This window comes from Stegodyphus dumicola, chromosome 9, assembly GCF_044657685.1.
Source record: "Stegodyphus dumicola isolate Sdum_Otavi_A_Nest chromosome 9, ASM4465768v1".
Taxonomy (NCBI): domain Eukaryota; kingdom Metazoa; phylum Arthropoda; class Arachnida; order Araneae; family Eresidae; genus Stegodyphus; species Stegodyphus dumicola.
This window is the reverse complement of record NC_140776.1, coordinates 108,972,740-108,991,861: the sequence shown is the minus strand read 5'-3', so window position 1 is coordinate 108,991,861 and position 19,122 is coordinate 108,972,740. Positions and strand designations below refer to the sequence as shown.

Sequence of the window (19,122 nt, the reverse complement as noted above, 5' to 3'; positions counted from 1 at the left end):
AATTCTTTTAGCAGCTCCAGAATTTTTCGTATCCATATGGTTAGGAGAAGTTAAAGTATTCATATTGAAAAGAGAGAAGGTTTCGGGCCCGACCGCCCCACCCACCATGGAGCCCAACAAGGGAACACAGATCCCTGTGTTAGGGCTAGCCGGGCCTATACGCAAACTGAAGCCCCCACAGTCGGCTTTCCCAAAAGCGGAGACTTCCGAGAGCTTATCCCCTAGCCACTGACCAATAGGACTAGTGGCCAGCCGATTTACACTAGCGGGGACAGCTAAGTGCCTCCCGTTTTAAGTAGAAGCAAAGACCAAAGCAGTGTGTTGGGGACAGTACCTCGCCCCTCAACTGCCAGGATCCTCCTTTCCCACCCTACGGGTCACCATGCACGGCAAACGCATAGGCGGTATTCTCACCATGGTGAGACAGAAACCAAAAGTAGTAGCTGCATCTCACAGTGAGCCCCAACCTCCAGTAGAGGAAACCACAAGGGAGAAAAATAGGAGAGAGAGCTAGACAAGAGGAGAGGAAAGAGGAGGAAAGGTCACTGGGGCTCCGGGTGTGATACCCGATCACCAAGATGGCAATCCCCTGAGGGTTCTTCACCTGCTATGCTTTAGCTGGGCATGTTGGAACGGCCTTCACGCCTAGGGTGGCCCTACCAGGAGCTATGCTCCCGACGTACTTCGCCCGTTCCGCCCAGTGACACCCCCCGCCACGTTGAGGCAGCAGCAGGAAAAATGAATCTCCAAATGAGGAGTACTGGAAAGCAGTTCTAAGAGTGAATACTTCAACTCTACGAAGGACATTTGCCTGAAAATTCACTCCGATATCACACCAACACTTTCCTGTTATGCAGATGCTGACTATGCATCTGATTTAACCACCAGACGATCAATAGGTGGAAATTTTTTTGTAGGAAACAGTCCAATATTTTGTTCCACAAAGAGACAAAACTGCGTTTCCCTATCTACCAAATCCGAGCTTATTTCTGCAGCCACTGCTGCTCAAGAGCTCAAATGGATATTAGATTTCCTTAAAGATTTTGGAATAACTCAAAAACTACCCATTAAGATATTTGAGGACAATAAGTCCACAATAGCTCTTATAAAACAGTGAAAAATTAATACTATGCTGAAGCATATTAATGTTAAATATTTCTTTCTAAGGGAAATGGAAGAAAATAAAATAATCGAGATAACTTACTGCAATACAAATTTATGATTGCAGATATTTTTACTAAGCCATTGCCCAAACCAAAATTTCTGAAATTAAGTGAGCTAAATATGATTTCCAACATTTCCCATATGCATGATTAAAGGGGGATTGTTCTAAATTAATCAAGCATTTGAGAATAAATAAATAAATAAAATGTTTTCTAACTCACTTCTGGCAAACCTAAAAAATGCCAAGACACGGGCGTCAAACACGTCAACTATGTTAATCACGTGATATTAATATATCCCATCATCCTCTTGTTCTTTAGTTCTTAAGCTTCTGTATGTGCTTTTATTAACATCGATGTATCTATCGCTTATATTTTAGTTGCAGTAGAATAAATACTGTTATTAGTGTTTAAATCTGCATCGTATTATTTATGTATGAATCCCTCATATCATCAACAATAGTTTCGGAGACTCAACTGCTGCTACTGAGTGCACAAAAGGTAAGCTGATTTTGCCATCTTTATTCTTCAAAAACATCAATTGACTCGTGTGTAAATGAAGCTTTTCTTAGTAGTCATTACAAGTGTCCTGTTTGTACGAAGGAAATGCACAAGCTCGTTCAGATGGCTTTGAATGGGTTTGTCGCAATAAAAAAACCAACAGTACGGAGGATATTTTTGTGAATTTGTGATGACGGCAGTATGCATATTTTAGTTTAGATAATTTTTGGCTGCTGTTAAGGAATTGTGTGCCTCAGACGGAAGACAAATTTCTAAATATGGCAAGTCGATATTTAGTTTTTGTAGCGAGTATATGCTATAATATGCATTTCCGTTTTCATGTTATTTCATTGCGTGATTTAAAATGCAGTTTATCGAATGGCTACAAATTTTTTTTCAAAATAAATAGAAAATGTATGAATTATATTTGAATTAAGCCTAAATTTCGAATTCTGAAAGAAGAAATCAAGTTAGTTCAGTAAAAAAGAGACAATTATAAATCAAATTCAATGCATACTAAGGAGCACAAATTTTAAAAGCTAATTTTTTAAACCTACTCGAGCTACTTTTACAAAATTTGACAGTTTGGTATAATTTGAATCAGAATCGAAATCCGGAAAAAATTGGCCCGTCATTTCAGAAAAGTCAGATTTTGTGTCAAAATACTTATTAGAACAACGCTATATATAAACCTAATGCACATATTAAGTCGCGCTTTGGAGACGTGGAAAACGCAATTTGAATTTTGTCAATCGGCCCAATAGAATGGGAGATGGAGAACCGTCTTTTTTTGCGCAGTGTACATTTTACTTTTTTTTTTTTTTTTTTGTGTACAAACGAACGGGACTTCGGCTATTCGATAATATCCAAATTTTAACCTTAACTGCGATGACATTAAGCCGCGTCTACTGTACCTTAGAATAAGTTTTTTTCATTTCTAATGCATCTTTGTGCCTGTAATTAAGACTATTCATTTCGTTGGTTTCCGAAAGAATGCCTTTATTTTGGCCAACATTCAGAGAGAGGATCGTTTGTATAAATTAAACACTTTTTTTCTGTCCGTTGCCTGTATGAAGATTTTCGAATCCTTACATCAAAAATGAACTTCATGAACGTACCAAAGTTTTAAGAAATATAGGAGATAATGTTTATTTTTAGCCGTACAATGAATGGTTTTCACCTTCTAACTATAACAGGAAGAGAAAAACGTTGTGTATGCGTTTAACTGTTAAAAACAAGTTTTTCAATTCGCGGTTTATTTCAGGCCAACATTCTTCCAATAATAAGTTAATCCGAGTATGATTTGGCTGCTGATGTGCCCAAACGTTTGGAAAGAATCAGGTGAAGATGCTTTTAAAGTCTGTTTTTTATATTAAAATACACAGATCGTAAAAGAATACCATTTTAAACCTTTTGGTTAAATTTGATTAAAAACTGAAAATTTAAAACATTAAATTTACTTACTCATTCAACAGGATTGTATTCATATCTGCTGCTACCGAAACCACATCCACTCCAGCAGTACGACAAAGAAACTAAGAAGAAAAAGGTTAGATCAAATAACCTTTTTCTAAATTTAAAAACTGAATAATTTAACGTTCTAGAACTGGATTTTAGTGTGCACAAATACGCTTTGAGTTAACCAAATATATTTTAAAGGAGAAAAGACTAGTTGCTGCTAGATCAGATTAATTTAATCAGTATGTAAATTTTGAACACGTGACTGCATATGTTCTAGTGGAAAACGGGAACATGCATATATGCTCTAATTGAAAAGGCATGCTTGTGCAATTACCAGCTTATTTTAGACGCTACTTAATATGGAAATTTCGTGAAAGATTATTTGGAAACACCTTTTGAACGCCCCACGGTGGTACGAACACTCAAAATAATCTATGCATACGCAGACTTAAAGCGAAAAATCAAAATTTTAAACTGAAGCTTTGACACAATTCTTTTCGAAGCTAGAAATACTTCCAATAAATGCTCTATTTAGTGGAATTTACACTAAGTAATTTACATTTAGAGCAAGGCTATATTTTTATTAAAGTAACCCTTACCGAAATTAAAGATTATTTGCTAGCTAAGTGACACGAATTTTAGGATCATCGCAGCAAATTTATTGAAGGAATTTCGTCAATAACCCTTCAAAAAGAATTCAGAAAGCTAGTTTATATTTTCGGCAGAGCACTATTGGACACTTGTTGAGACAACATAAATCATTAGCATCTTCTGGAAATGTTCGAGTCTTGTCAGCTCGGCATGCATTTAATATAACCCTTTGATATCTTGAAGAGAGACATTATGCGCATTCACAGATTGTGAATAGCACTAGATACGATTATTTAAAGTTTACTTTCGCTGGCGACCCGAATTGAGCTCAAACTATTCTCCCTTAAGTATGTTATCTTAAAGAAGCATTGCTCTACTTGTATCGAGTAGTTTCTGAAAGTGTACTTTCAAAGGCAGACGTAAATGAACTACGGAAGTATATTCTGTAGGACTTATCCAGTCCTAGGACTTGCACCACTCGGCCTCTTAGAAAGAAGAGAATTATGCGCATTACATGAAATAGTTAAGAAACTATTTGAATAGCGCAGAATTTGATATTTAGAGTCAAAATGGGTTACGCTATATTAGAATATGGCAAAATACGAGAGATGTCTTGCTCAGAAAAGATGCTTCCATGCAGAATTTTCTGAGATGAACTGTCTCGTATCCACGTTTCCCATGGGGGAAAATACGCCGCCAACCCATTTCTGGATTTGAACCTAAGTCTAACTAGCAATATTCAGCAATCTTAACCACTGATTGAGCCGATCAACAAAGAAATGTAGCGACGTGTAAATTGGGTAACAATTTAAAATCGGCAGCTATATTTATTGTAAATTGGGTAAAAATTTAAAATCAGCCGCTATATTTATTAGCGGTTTTCGGATAAATGACACGGATTGCATTTGTGCTTAAAGACCAAAATTCCTGCTGTTTCCATTATGAATTATTCAGTGACATGTCTTTAATTGCAAAAAGTTGAAAACAGCGTTCTTTCAGTACCTGTTCCGACTGAGTGTCTGGGCAGTCAGATCTAAGGTAGGATTCCGATGTCAAGTCTATTTCCAAGTTCATTTTGCTTTAGTTTGATTCAGACAAGACAATAATTCTTAAGTACTTATAACCTGTTCTTACTATAAATAAAGAAAAAATGCGATGAAAAGAATATTGAGTTTTTAAAAAGTGCTTCAACGATTTCAGATACCTTAGAAATTAGAAATGTCCTAGGAAACAGGGTTTCTGCGTACTCATTTGGCAATAGTCTAGTTATTTAACTGGTAGCCTCGCAATTACAACGGCTGCGCAGATAATCTTGCTATGCAATAAACGCAATTTATCTAGGTTCAATTTAAGGTTAGAGCTTTGACACGCGTTTCGGTATTAAAATTTACTGTGTAAAGTGATGTAGTTTACTAGATACGAAGTCCTCAGTGGATTTTAATTACATGAAGTAACTTCCTGCCGATAAGTTCTCTTCCAATTTGTTCAAACAGATGTAATCCAAAACAAACTACCCTGCCGAATCTCTGAAGAGTTTCATCTTAAGTCTCAAAGGTAAGTTCTTATTCAGCTATCTGATAGAAATACCCATGTTTTAGATCGAGTGCTGTTTAGATACATAACGAAAAGAACTTCGAGGGGCTGATCAAAATTAGACTTCATCTCCGACTCAAAGGTTCGAATAATTACTAAAGGAAGAAATTCCATCCGTGGTGTTCATTTCAGAAACTTTTCACATTTACCGCTTGATTCTTAAACTTCTGTCAAGTCTAAATCAGACTACGAACCTTGGTTATTTAGATCCACATTAATGTACCAGCTTATTTTTTACATCTGAACACATTTATCCCGTTCGTGAAAATGCTGACATTCTCGAACAGTGATTTTGTGGCAATGATTGCCTACCTCAATGTAATGGACATTCGAAAAATTCATAGGAAGAACTACATGCTGGCAGTTTAAGCGAAATACCATTCATTAAATGCAGAATCAAATTCCTTTGCCTCGGGAGGCGGGTTTGGGTTCACTTGATTATGGCAGAGCATTCGAGGGCTAGTTGCGTAAAGGAAGGGATGTGCCTTAGTAGAGGCACTCGCCAAGAGAAATTGGCTTGTATATACGTACCACATGGGAAAACACGAAAACGTCCATGCTGCCAGCTCATCTGTGGGATTCGAATCTCGGACCGAACTACCAGTGTTCTGCGACTTTACAGCTCAGCCGCTGGTGAGTTTGTGTCTCTGAAGCGAAAAGAATGTTAAGGCATTTATGATCAATGAAAGCGGTATTTGAAGACAGAACGCGCCTTTATTTTGGAAGTAATCAGTTTTCAATTCCAAAAACATGCCCATACACAGAAGAAATTTAAAACAAAACCTTTAGTAGGTACTAACCCATGCAATCTTAATGCTCCAAAAATATTCTATTGGGAGTTTTACATCATGTTCATGGGATAAATTCAACAACTCGAACACTGGAATAGCTCGAAAATTGAAGTTTTGTGATAAACGCGTTCGGAAGTTATCGAGATTTTGAAATGCAGGAATCTTAAGCTATGCATTAAACTCTTGTTCCTGCATTTCAAAACAAATAAGTGTTTCATTAATAATTATAAAATATATAATTAACATTTAATGAATTTTAATTTGCGTTATTGTCTGATGTATTGTATTGAACTTTAAGTTCATGGATTATAATGAAAAAGGAAACTTGAGTTTTATTCATAATGCTACCACATTGTCACCTGTACTACAAAATTAAAGTATTCTTAATGTTTCAGTCCTTCACTATGAAACGAAACAAAAGAAAACTATTTTCATGAATAACCTATATTTACACAAGTTTCAAAGTAGAACCTACTTTTACTACAGTTTTAATTGCTATGAAACGCTGTTTTGCATTACTCGCGCTTTTGCTTTGTGGGACGTGAAATTTCTTCCTAGACGTTAAAAGAAATTTGTTGCAAGCTTTATTTAATGTTGCTTCTAGAAAGGACTCCACTCTTTCTGCGTCTGGAGGGTTTCACACTCGCAGTTTTAAATTCCTTTTCAAAATATTGTATAGAAAACCTTTGGATTATAATCAAGTAAAACAAGGTCGAAGGATACAGTGTCGTTCTTTGTTACTATAAAATTTTAACAGGTCCGATCTGCCAGCTTCTTTACTATAAATAAAGAAAAAAATGGGAGGAAAGGGACTATTTTGAGTTTTTAAAAAATGCTTCAACGCTTTCAGATATCTTAGAAATTGTATATAAGCAAAAATGCGCAACAGAGTCTTCCATCATCTGTGTTTTAGTGAACTACAGTACGTGCCAGCGCTGCTGCCTCAAGAGCGATTTTAACAATGTTAGGAACAATCGTAACTCAAAATTCTTATTTTTTCGATTGCTGCAGGATTGCAACCCATGAGAAATATATTCTTTCTATACTTCTAGAATGAAGTTGTCATATTGGAAGTCCTATTTTAACCACAATCAAGAATACCCAGCCGCTGCAGTGGCGCCAAAATCTCATCACCAGGCAACTTACTTCCATGCACGTTATAGTAAAGAATCCGCTTTCATTTATTTAAACAAATTTATACTTAAATTCTAATCCATGGTCTCAATTTTCTATAAAAATTTACATCTGTTTTCTTTTAATTGTTAAAAAGGGCAATATGGAATTATACATGCATTATCAAAGAATGTAGTTTAATATAAGAAATCCAAAAAGTGCTAAAGCCGTTGTGTTCACCTCATCAAGTGGCTCTCATTTTATATTTCTTTCATGTTTTATTTGAAATTTTTAAATATAATGAAGAAGGTACTGAAATAGTTACAACTTACATGAATTAAACATGCGATTCTAAAGAAAATGTGCTTAGTGAATTAAAAATGTAACTTACTTTCCCATTCCATAATATTGTAGGGACAGGAAAACGTCTGTTGGTTCGAACACGTTGAGCTGATTCATACATTTTCTTGTAATTTCCTGGTTGGAAAGTCGAAGACCTGTTATTATTAAGGCGGAGAAGTTAATACAGTATTGAAACAAACCCAACGCGAAGAAATTTCATGATCGTGGAAAGCTTAAACTAGAAATTGTATTTTAAATCTGTTAGCTACCCTTGAAAATCTTAGAATCACCGATAACACGAAATTTTGAAATTTCTTAACAATTCGAGGAAGTATTTAAAAAAAATTGGTAAATACGTATGAGCGCAACCGCATCCACAGAAGTTGCTAAGTTTTTCAGAAAGTCCGAAACTTCGAGAACCAGCTGAAACAATTTTTCAAGTAAACAAGAACATCAAGCAACGTCGCGATTTTCACATGGTCGTTTTACTGTATTCGAACACTATTCACAGAAAAATGTTATATTTAATCTTAAACCTAAACTCATAAACCGTACTGCCACCACTGGCAAACTAAGAAACAATCAAGAAACCAAATAAACTAATTTACCAAATTAAAATACTGGGCAGCTCGCCCTTAACTCAAGCTGCGCAGCATTAGTCTTAAACTCAGTTATAAAGTACTGAGCTTAGAACTTAACTTACATGGAAATTTAATTTGTGTTGCTTGCTTTGCGTCTACTCGTAAAACGATTCCCAAAATTTCTTCTAGGAGAGGAGAGAAGCATTGGAAAAAGGTTTACCGATTGGTTTTGATTGTGGAAAATAGCGTGCATAGTAAATGTATAAAATACTTTTTGCAATTTAAAGTTTTTCCCTTTCATGGTAAATTTTAATATGCGTAAGTCGTGATTCCTTTTTGCCATAAAAAGTCGCCAAATCATGCCAAGGTGGTTAAGCTAATACGTAGGTACCAAAAGAATATGTAGGAGGCAATTTCAGTGGTATTTACTTGTAAAAGGGTTGTGTTAATTTTCATAACAGAAACATGCTTAACAAAACGAATAGAAGCCTAAAATCTCCGGTATTTAAATATTAAAATAAAGGCTTATTTTAGGGCAATTACTTTGATACGACATTTAAATACTAGAAATCCGAGTATGAAACAATTAAAATGAAAGTTAGAAATATCTGAATTTGCCGAATATTTAAATGAGTCTCCGAAACTTCATGGACCCTCAGTGTTAGTAAACAAGGGATAGTAAGCTCTTTATGAATCTTATTCCATTTACTGATGAATTCTGAATTTATATCATGGTCAGATTTTTTTATCTTTCTAACGTGCTTATGAACGCATAATTTATTCAGCTTGCTGGCATTGTAAATTTACTCGACAAAATGTACACAATAGGGAAAACTAGAATATTTCGAACGATATCTCGAGTCATTGATTCGAGTAAAAACTTAACATTTCGATTAACTAGGTTCCTAAAAACCAACTTCTGGAAAGAAAGATTTACATCTATAAAAATACTTTGAAGATTGTTGAATTTTTTCCCAAAATACCTTAGAACTACTGAATTTTGAATGCTTAAAACTAGGTACTTCAATTATTGCAGAAATCTGGTGTCAGGCTCAGAGTCATATTCCGTTTCCCAAGAAAGAAAATTACTCCCTCGAAATTTGATTTCCTTGATGTAAATCATGAGAATATGCATTCGTCTATGCTAAATCATAGGTTTTAAATAAATGTTAAAATTATCTGTCTGAAGGACCGAGTTGCCAGTGCTACACAAAATCGTAGACATTAAGTATGCGAAATGACCATCTTCAATGGCAGTGAGACATGTTGATATTTTAGATATAAATAGAAGTTAATTTTAGATCTTGGAAGTAGCTTTCAAAATACCCCATTAGGCTTAAAATCGGGTTTAGAATAGAAATCAGATGACTTCTAAAATCTCAACAGTATTAGACCTTTTACAAAGACCTTTATTTGTAAACTGGTTAAAATTAAAAAATTTTTAAAAGTTTGTTAGAGAAAGTTCATTTTGCAGAAAATTAGATCTTAAACTGGAATAAACAAGAATATAACGATCTTTTTCATTCTGTATTAACAGTTTCCAACCAACGACGCGGCAAACAGTTGACTAAAAAGCTATGTACCAGCACTGCCTGTTGGTTAGTAGAGAGATTTTATTAGCTCTCGTAAATGTTCTTGTTTTCAAACTAATAAGTAAAGTACGAAACGTGACATTTTATTAAATTTTGTTACTGAATTTAAATAGTAACTTATTTTCAGAAGACTAATCACGGTCGAAACAAACTAATAAAGGAAGTATGTCTTGCTGCAAGTTGGCGCATATAACTTTCTTGAAGAAGCTGAAGTCCGTTGGAAAAAGTCCGAATATTCTTATCTTTCTCACTTAAACAAAGTCGCCATCTTTAATTCGGCAGTTTTATAGCGTAAGAGTTCTGGTCAACATACATCTAGGTTTCGTTATAAACTAATATCTGAAAACATGGATATTGTCAATGGCCGAACTTTTGAGTTTTGGAATAAATCTCTGGTGAGGAATTAAAACCGCTGAAACTAGGGAAAAGCGCTATAAAAATTGATAAAATGCATGTTTCATAATTTGAACACATTCAAAAACACAAGTTAAATGGGGTTTATGGATATCAATGTAATCATGTTTAAAGAATTTAAATTATATGCAATCAGAGGACGTTTAACTCGCAATTTCATGGACTCGAATTCTTGAATTTTGAAAACATGTTTATTAGATCTTTAAAAACTAGCAAATAAGATTAATAATTAACATTTTCTTAAAGTCTGCCAATTTCAGAAAATACGTAAAAGTAATGCCAGATACTTACTTTCCTCCGAAACGTAGTTGCCCAGGAACGTCAGTGTTCTCTTCTACGGGAATTAAAAGCGAGGTTGGATAATGGGCACCGGGGTTTTCAGAATTACTCACCACCTGGCGTTAAGATTTCAAATTCATATATTCTTGTATTTTACGTACAGTATTACTTTTTAGGTTTTAGGGGGGGGTCAAGAAAGAACTTACCTGACATTCATAATCTTTACTAAAAAGTTGCCGACAGTAATCGAGTATCTTTGCATTCATCTGCAAAAGTGAAAACACTGAAAAATTAAGACTGCTTGTTCTAATAAACTCAAATTTTAACAAATGAATGTACGAGGTTAACGTCTCATTCTAACAGACGCTGTTCGCACATTTTTTAGACGATTTTGGTAAGTGGTAATAAAAAATCGTTTTGTGCAAAAGAAGTAATTGCAATTGTACTATGTTCTTAAAAGTTAAAATTATCGTCTATGGCTTGAAAGTTGTTTTTATTCAAAATGGCGAATTTAACAAAGCAGTGGTTCGAAGGCTACATTTACGCTCTTTCCGAAGAGAAATATGCATACTCCGTTATCCAAAAACGATGTGAGAGTCATGGTTTTGTGATATCTAAAGCGTCGATAGATAATATCAACAAGAAAGGAAAAAACGTCAAATTTGAGCCTCAAAGGGGACAAAAATTCCAAACAAGTATCCAAGAAAAAAACGGACATCTTCGACTATTGCAAAGGTACGTTGTTTAATGTTAAAAGAAAATCTCCCTAGTCAAAGGACAGTTGCAAAATCATTAAAATGCTCGATGTTCACTGTAAAGAAAATGATAAACGTTGATTTAAATCTTAAGCGAAAACACGCAATGTGCATCGTCGTCTTCCAAAGCATATCGCTCAACGCAGAACACGCTGCAGAATTCTATGAAAAACACTTATCCAAAGAAAAATAAACAATTGTCACAATAGATAAAGCATGGATGTATTTAAATCATTGTAAAAAAGAGCCATTTATTATCATAAAAGGGGAGAACAAAAATTTAAGTACATGGATCAAAGAATCGAAAGAAAGTTTTTGTAAGGGATTCATGATTGTTGCTGGTTTTTCTTACAATGGCAAGTTAAAAATAAAGAGAGTGGGAAAAAAAATGTCAAGATTAACTCCAAATATTATCAGGAACATATTTTATCGCCAATTTTTCTGAATGAAATACCATCGCTTTACCCACTGTGCCATCAATCGGACTCCATCAGGACAAAGCTAGCAGTCACACATCCAAATCCAAAAAACTGCTATCAAGGCCATACCCTTCACTGATATCCCTACTAAATCTCCCGATGTGTCACCTATGGATTTTTGGGCTTTCGGACTTCTAAAAACTGCATTATCCAAACGTTGTCCCAAAACCCTAACAGGAGTCTGGAAAGCTGTTCGGGAGGAATGGGATAGAATACCTCTTCTGCCACTTCAAAAGGCATTATCCTGGAAATTGCGGTGCCGAAAGATAGTTCAGAATAAGGGATGTCAAATAGAACATTTAAAACAAGAATTTTATGTAATTTAGTTTTGTGAATACAATATACATCGTTTAAAAAATGTGTGAACAGCCTCTGTAATTAAAATATATATTACGGAAATTTGCTATAAACGCCAAGTATTAACCTAAATTTTAATGGCTTCTAATGTTTCATCCTAATTTTTGATTTAAGTAAATTCACTACTGGAAGGCACGTAACTGATCACTTTAGCATCCGAAAGATGCAATGACGGACACTGCGTCTCCTTTCCAAGAAGACGTCTTGGAGGGCTTTCCAAGAGAAACTGGCTCACAAGTGCTACATATGAGAAAAAACACGAAAACGACTATGCAGCGATGGGCGCAGTGCTAGCAGTATATTTTATGAAAAGTGCTTATTAAATAGCTAGCGGAACCTCGATTACTATCGATTATGGAACATTAGACTTCAAATTTCGGCAGATAATTGTGATCATCTGCCCACACCAGCCGTACTAGTTGGTTTATTTAAAGTGTGATTATGGCAAAGCACATTAAAGCTGTGTTTCTAAGGAAGGTATGGCTTCAGGGAGGGATTTCAAATCGAAAATGGCTCATGTTCACGTTTACACACGGGGAAAACCACAAAAATTCCCGTGCAGAGAGCCCGTTCGCCGGGACTCGAACCCAAATGGAACCATTAGCTCTTGGCGACTTTACCACTCAGCCGTTTATGCCTTACTAGAAAAGAAATCGCAGCTTCTAGTAAATTTGGATGCAATAAAGTTATGTATTTATTTATACACAGCCATTCAAAGAAGATGTTCCTTTTGCGGAACCTTAAATTTGTGCTAGTAGTACGTAGAAAATTTCAATTCAAAAGGGCGAATAAAAAATGCAAATGATTTTTGAATGTTTACTCAGCCAGAATGGATAACGGAAAATAGTAAAAAAAATGTTAATTTTATTTTTAGAAAAAGTCTGGATATTCCAGATTCACAAAAAGCGAAATATACGGTTTTTCGCCAATAAGCTTATCAAGAGAATTGCAGATCTAACGAACATTTAGTCTATTCAGTAATTCAATTAGAATATATTTTTATACAATTGTTTCCAAACAAAATTATATAATTGATGCTTAGAGGAAGATTCAAAATGAGCCATGAAAGTATCAATGCCCCAAAAAGTTTCAACTCATTAAATATGTAAAGGATTCTTGCGACCCAACGATGGGGTTTATTTACAAAAATCGGAAAATGAGACTCGCGTATTAAGAATAAAACAAATAGCTGCTTTGTAACATTTCGTTAATAACAGATTTAACTACAGTTTCTTTAGTTTCACGCTTTCTGAACAATATATTTCAGTTCCAAACATTTCACTATGGAAATTTAGATTTTCTAATTTCCACGCTTTGCGATACATGAAGGCCATCTCTTATCCAATATATAAATGTTACGTACAATTAAATTTGTCTCTTTCCCATGCTTTGATATTCTAAATAAATTTACGTGAATTCAAACACAGTTAAGGGTAAAATTATCATAAATTATTTACAGTAAAATTAACGAAAATGTTAACGTATTAAAATTTTAATGCCATTTAAAATTACAAGTATTAACGAATATTTAAGACATTAGCAAACACTGACTACCAGAAAGGTAAGAAGCGTTTTAACGAGAACATCAGAGTGTTGATAGGCAAGAAACTTAAAGTTTATTATAGAATTTAACTCACAAAATGAACTCTAATTAAAAGAGTATGTAATTTAAGTAAATTCTAGATTGTTCTAATGCCGTATACTTAAATATTGCAAACAAACCGGAAAAGTTTGGAGCTGCAAACTTTTCCGGTTTGGGATAATTTAAGCAACTTTTACGCAATTTAAACATAGAAATCTTGTAACAAATTAAAACTTATTTTCGATACCTTATCATAAACGGCTGGACTGTAGCGATGCCTTGCAGCTCGATCAAATATGGCTGCGACCACCCTTTCATTAATGATATCTCCAGCATCCCGACTTGCCGCCATTTCAAGCAATACCTTAATTGAGTAAAAATTAAAGCAGCTGAAAAGTTAAGTTTCCAAGCTGAATACTGAAAGAATCGTCTGAGTGAGATAGTTAAGAATTCGTATTCCGAGATCCAGTTTAACCAATGAGATTCGATATGCAAATTTTACAACTTCTTCATCACCTTCTTCTTTTTTTTTATGCAACTGTTGTGCTGAAAAGATAATATTAAGAGTTGTTTTTCAGATTAACTAAACGTCTAATGGAGAATTTTTTTTTTCTTTCGTATAGTGACAGATTTTTTAAAATTTTCTTCAATAAAGTCCCATTAAGTTGTGTCGGAAATTCAAATTATTAAATTGAGTACTTCGAATGAATGTCTTGGACTGGAACTAATTTTCTCGGCAAAATTCTCATATTATGCTTTAAAAGGTATCAGCTAGTTGAAATATAAATTCATGCAAGGGTATCCACAATAAAAATTATGGTTACTCATTTACTGCATTTCCGCGCGAATTCCTTAGCCTTTTCTGAAAATTAAAAAAATGTTACGCAAATTTCTCTTTTTCGAATCCGCTCCCAGAACGAGCTCCCCTAAATTTTAAAATGGATTTCATTCATGTGGGAATTGTTTGTGTTTTACAAACACATACTCGCGATGTTATAAAAATATTTAAATTTCTAGCTAGACTCATTCCATAGACTTTCAACCTAAAATGCATACTACACCGAAGGCTGATCGCAAGTAATACTGATATCTAGTATTAGTGATTTGTTATTATTTTACTAATAACTTTCTCTTAGTTAACAGAAATAATATGATAATTATAAATATTTGAAAGCTATCTCTCTTTTGACTTGTGTAATTCGAAATCGCATAACACCACATAGAATACTTTGAGAAATCTAACAATCGTGATGTGGTGATTATCAACAAGCTAACAATCGTGATATATAAACCTAACAATCATAATAATCTAATAATCGGGAAGGAGGGAAGGGAGTTATCTGTATTTGAAGTTACTGTTATTTGTTATGATGGTTAAAATTGTACTTAAAACTATCACTCGTTCCAATCACACAGTTTGTTTTAATCAGAATAGAGCAGGGATTGTCAAGCTTTTTGTCTGTTGAAGATCGAAACACACTCACACAGATATATACAGATATATATATATATGTGTGTGTGTGTGTGTGTGTGATACATATGACACACACAGATATACACATGAAAATGCTGTTTTGTTCTTGTTACTTATCTCATTTTTCTGACAGTAGCAAGAGAACGAGTTCGGGAACTTCATCGGGGCAAAGAGAGTTAGACTGTGTCTGTCGTTGGCAAGAGCCTTGAGGACCATACAGGTCACAGCTCGACTTCGCTCAGTTCCTCCCCTCCCCCAGTTTTGACCATGGAGGTAGGAAGTAAGATGGAGTGGCCCGAAACAGGTTTCTCCCGTACCCAGGACGCCTATTCTATGATCACTGGATCTGTCTACAACTTGAGTGAACAATATTGACTCAAAAAAAACCGGTATGGACAACCTATCACAACTTATCGGAGAACATGATCGGAGAACTAACAACATATCCCACTCTCAAACAGAACACCTTGTTTCACAAACACTAACAAAGTTCCTCTCAAAACCACACACAACCAACACTCCTCCTGTCAGTCCTTCAGAGGTCTTTGAATACATCACAAAACTCAAGACCAAGAAAAGTCCTGGACTCGACTCTGTGAGCAACAAGATGTTAAAAAATATGGGAATCCTAATGATCATCAAACTGACAAAAATCATCAATAGTATGCTACACCTGGGGCACTTCCCTTCGCCATGGAAGACAGCTGTCATCTCACTAATTCATAAGACTGGAAAACCCATCACAGACCCGTGTCATACAGGCCCATCAGTTTATTATCTTCAATAAGCAAAGTAGCTGAATTTTTCATTCAGCAACGTCTACTACAGCACCTGAATGAAAATAGTCTACTCATTAATGAACAACATGGCTTCAGGAAGCTGCACTCTACGAACCACCAACTTTACAGAGTTACTGAACTGATGTCTCAGGGCCTACAGGACAAGTCCATCACAGGAGCTATTTTTCTTGATGTTTCGAAGTCCTTTGACAGAGTCTGGCTGGAGGGCCTCATATACAAAATCATAAACCTGGGCTTCCCAGATTACATCACACACTCTTACCTTATGGGTCGACACTTTGTCGTTCGTGTTAACAACACCATCTCTATCCCCAGGCCTATTAGGGCTGGGGTCCCACAGGGGTCCATTTTGGGCCAGCTCTACTTCAATATTTACACGAACGATATCCCACACACACCACACACCACCCTAGCAATGTATGCTGATGATACGGCAATTTTATCTTAAAACGCATCTCACGGCTCAGTCATACAACAGCTACAAAACCACATTCACACACTGAAGTCCTGGCTAACGGCATGGAAAATTAGCATTAATGTGGAAAAGTCAGATGCCATCATCTTCACGAGGAAAAAGAACATTGACTATGATATCCACATTAAAATGTATGGCACGCCCATCCCCTGGACCAAGCAGGCCCAATACCTAGGTGTCACATTAGACCAAACTCTCACATGGACCCCTCACATTACAAAACTTATTGAAAAGTTCCGGGTTCGTAAAACTACACTTGCCCCCTTAATTGCCCGGAACAGCGTTCTCTCTATTGATAACAAATTACTCATTTATAAAGCCATGTTACGTTCCATCATCACCTATGCCTGCCCTGTCTGGGGGTATACTTATGATACTCATGTGCAAAAACTGCAAGTTCTACAAAATATTGTGCTTAGGCAAGCGGCGGGTTGTCCGTGGTTCATTAGAAACGCGGCAATCCACCGCGAACTTAATATACCATATTTAAAGGAATATATGGCCACTCTGGCCCTCAGATTTTACCAAAATATACCTAATGTCTGTAATCCCACCATCCCTGTATCGGATTATAATTACAACAGCCAGGCCTTCAAAAAAAGGCCTCGGGCCGTACTGAGACATCTAAAATAATTTGTTGCTTCTAACTAATGCTTTCTTTATATACAATACCTCTGATTTGCAATTGTTAAAATTTAAATTCACAAATTATCATCCATGTTTAATATATTATACTATTGTTTTCATTTCTGCCTGTATGTACCCAATTTCTCACTATTGCTTATATTTTTGTGTGTTGTCATTTAAATAACTATGTGTGTCACACTGGACTCTCTGGACTTAGTTGCATAAGGCGTTTCTTTTTTCTTACTCCGCACTTGCCCTCGCCCGATGGGGCGTGTTAGCCACCGCGGTGGCCAGTCTCTTGGGATCTCACTGATTATCGCCATCCTCATGCATGTTCTTACCTGCCCCAACTTAGGAACTGTATGCGATCGAAAATCGTATAGTGTGATATTCTAGGGTAGGGCATCACGCGCGGGTACCTGACTGCAACGTACACTTGATCCGAGAAAGCCATTCTGTGGTCCTCAGGTGGTGGGCGGGTGGGTTCATTTGACTTTACTGAAAGGGGACAAGGCTTCAAGGAGCTTTACACCAATCGCAGTACAGACGAGTGACGAAATTTATAGCGCGCGTTGGCTGAAGTTCTAGGAATATTCTCCCATTATTTCACTAACTCACACGCTGCATTTTTAGTTTGAAAAAAATGGCACAAAACAGTATTATGACCAACACGCAGCAGAATATGTTGCTATGTTATTCGTTTTTTAAGGATCCCGTTTTTAAAGAGGAAAGTTAATGCAGGAATTTAGGACTAAGAAATATAGAGTGATATGGGTTACCATGAAAGCAACGGTAAATAGATAAGAGTAAATGAATTAAGCTTACTTCATATCTTTTTAGAAATAAACAATTTTATTCATTTAAATTTATAATATGATTAACTTGCATTACAATCTAAATGCAAACTAAGTTCTTTTTTTTTTCTTTTTTAATATGCTTACATTAAGCTGTTTTCACGCATTTTATTTTACAGTTAATATTAGGAAAATATTTCTTTAAGTAAGAAATTAGAAAGAAAATATTTCTTCCTTTTTTTAATTTTCTTTTTCTATGAAAATTATTTCTTTCAGGAAAAGGACTAAAATTCATTCACTATTACAGTACGGCCGATTGCTGCTGCATTCAGCTATCACACACGCATCAAAATGTTTTATTTTAAATAATTTATTCTATAATTAACATGAAGGAAAATATTTTTTCAATATAAAATATATACCAAAATTATACTAATCTATCCTGTATGTGTGATTAATTCGTATTGTAATTTTTGTCACACAATTACTAATACTTTTCTTTTAATATTACATTATGAAAAAAATCAGCGGCGAAAACATATACAAAGCCATTGTCTACTTAGTACGTCAACTGCACAACCCTGATTGACGACGCGGCAACACGTTTTTTCGCGCTTTCTACGACTTCCGTACTCAGAGAATATAGGATGTCGGGCAGACCTGTTTTTCACTAACAGCGACATCTGGCGGCCCACAACTTGCTGTCGACTAGCGTAGAATAACCGTCCTGCTCTGAAGCACCGGCGATCCCTACGTGGTGACCAAAACATTGGGTCATTTACCATTAAGTTCAATGGGTTTTGACGCGATCGGATGTAAATATTTTGTAATTACGTCGGAAATATGCATATAAATGTATATATTTTCTTTTTCTACAACACTTCCGAGTCCTAAGTATATGAAAACAACATATTTTTATACAACATTTCATTCTGAACAGGCCCACCAGCGGCCGAGCGGTAAAGTCGCTGAACACTGGTAGTTCGGTCCGAGGTTCGAATCCCGCGAACGGGCTGGCTGCATGGGCGTTTTCGTGGTTTTCCCCATGTGTAACGTGTATACGAGCCAGTTTCCCTTAGAAAGTCCTCCACGAAAGGCATCCCTCCCCTGAGGCAGATAGCCCTCGTGTGCTTTGCCATAATTAAACACACACACACACACACACTCATTCTGAACAGAAATAAGTGCTAGACTTTTCACAGAACAGTTTTCTCAGAATGGTTTAATTTGAATGAAATATTTTCACAAGTTTTTGTTAATTACATTAGGAAAAAAAATAAGGTAATTCGATTTTATTCTGTTAAGGTACAAAAATTAAGATCAAAGTTTTATTGTATTATTAATATTAAAATTATGCA

General features: G+C 35.5%; 1 protein-coding gene across 3 annotated transcripts in view; it reads right to left on the bottom strand.

Annotated features, from left to right (window-relative positions):
* Nucleotides 1-14,021, bottom strand: part of LOC118202564 (phosphatidylinositol-3,5-bisphosphate 3-phosphatase MTMR14-like) — a 57,920-nt gene extending 43,899 nt beyond the window's left edge. The window contains exons 1-5 of one of the 3 annotated variants that reach the window (XM_035374731.2): nt 13,842-14,021; nt 10,628-10,687; nt 10,434-10,537; nt 7,605-7,710; nt 3,129-3,199 (exon numbers count right to left, since the gene is read on the bottom strand). In XM_035374731.2, the coding sequence (XP_035230622.1) occupies nt 3,129-3,199; nt 7,605-7,710; nt 10,434-10,537; nt 10,628-10,687; nt 13,842-13,946 (446 nt within the window). In that variant the 5' untranslated portion in view covers nt 13,947-14,021. The remainder of the gene's footprint in view (nt 1-3,128; nt 3,200-7,604; nt 7,711-10,433; nt 10,538-10,627; nt 10,688-13,841) is intronic. The other 2 variants (XM_035374732.2, XM_035374733.2) reach the window with 2 other exon arrangements.
* Between the last annotated feature and the right edge of the window lie 5,101 nt (nt 14,022-19,122).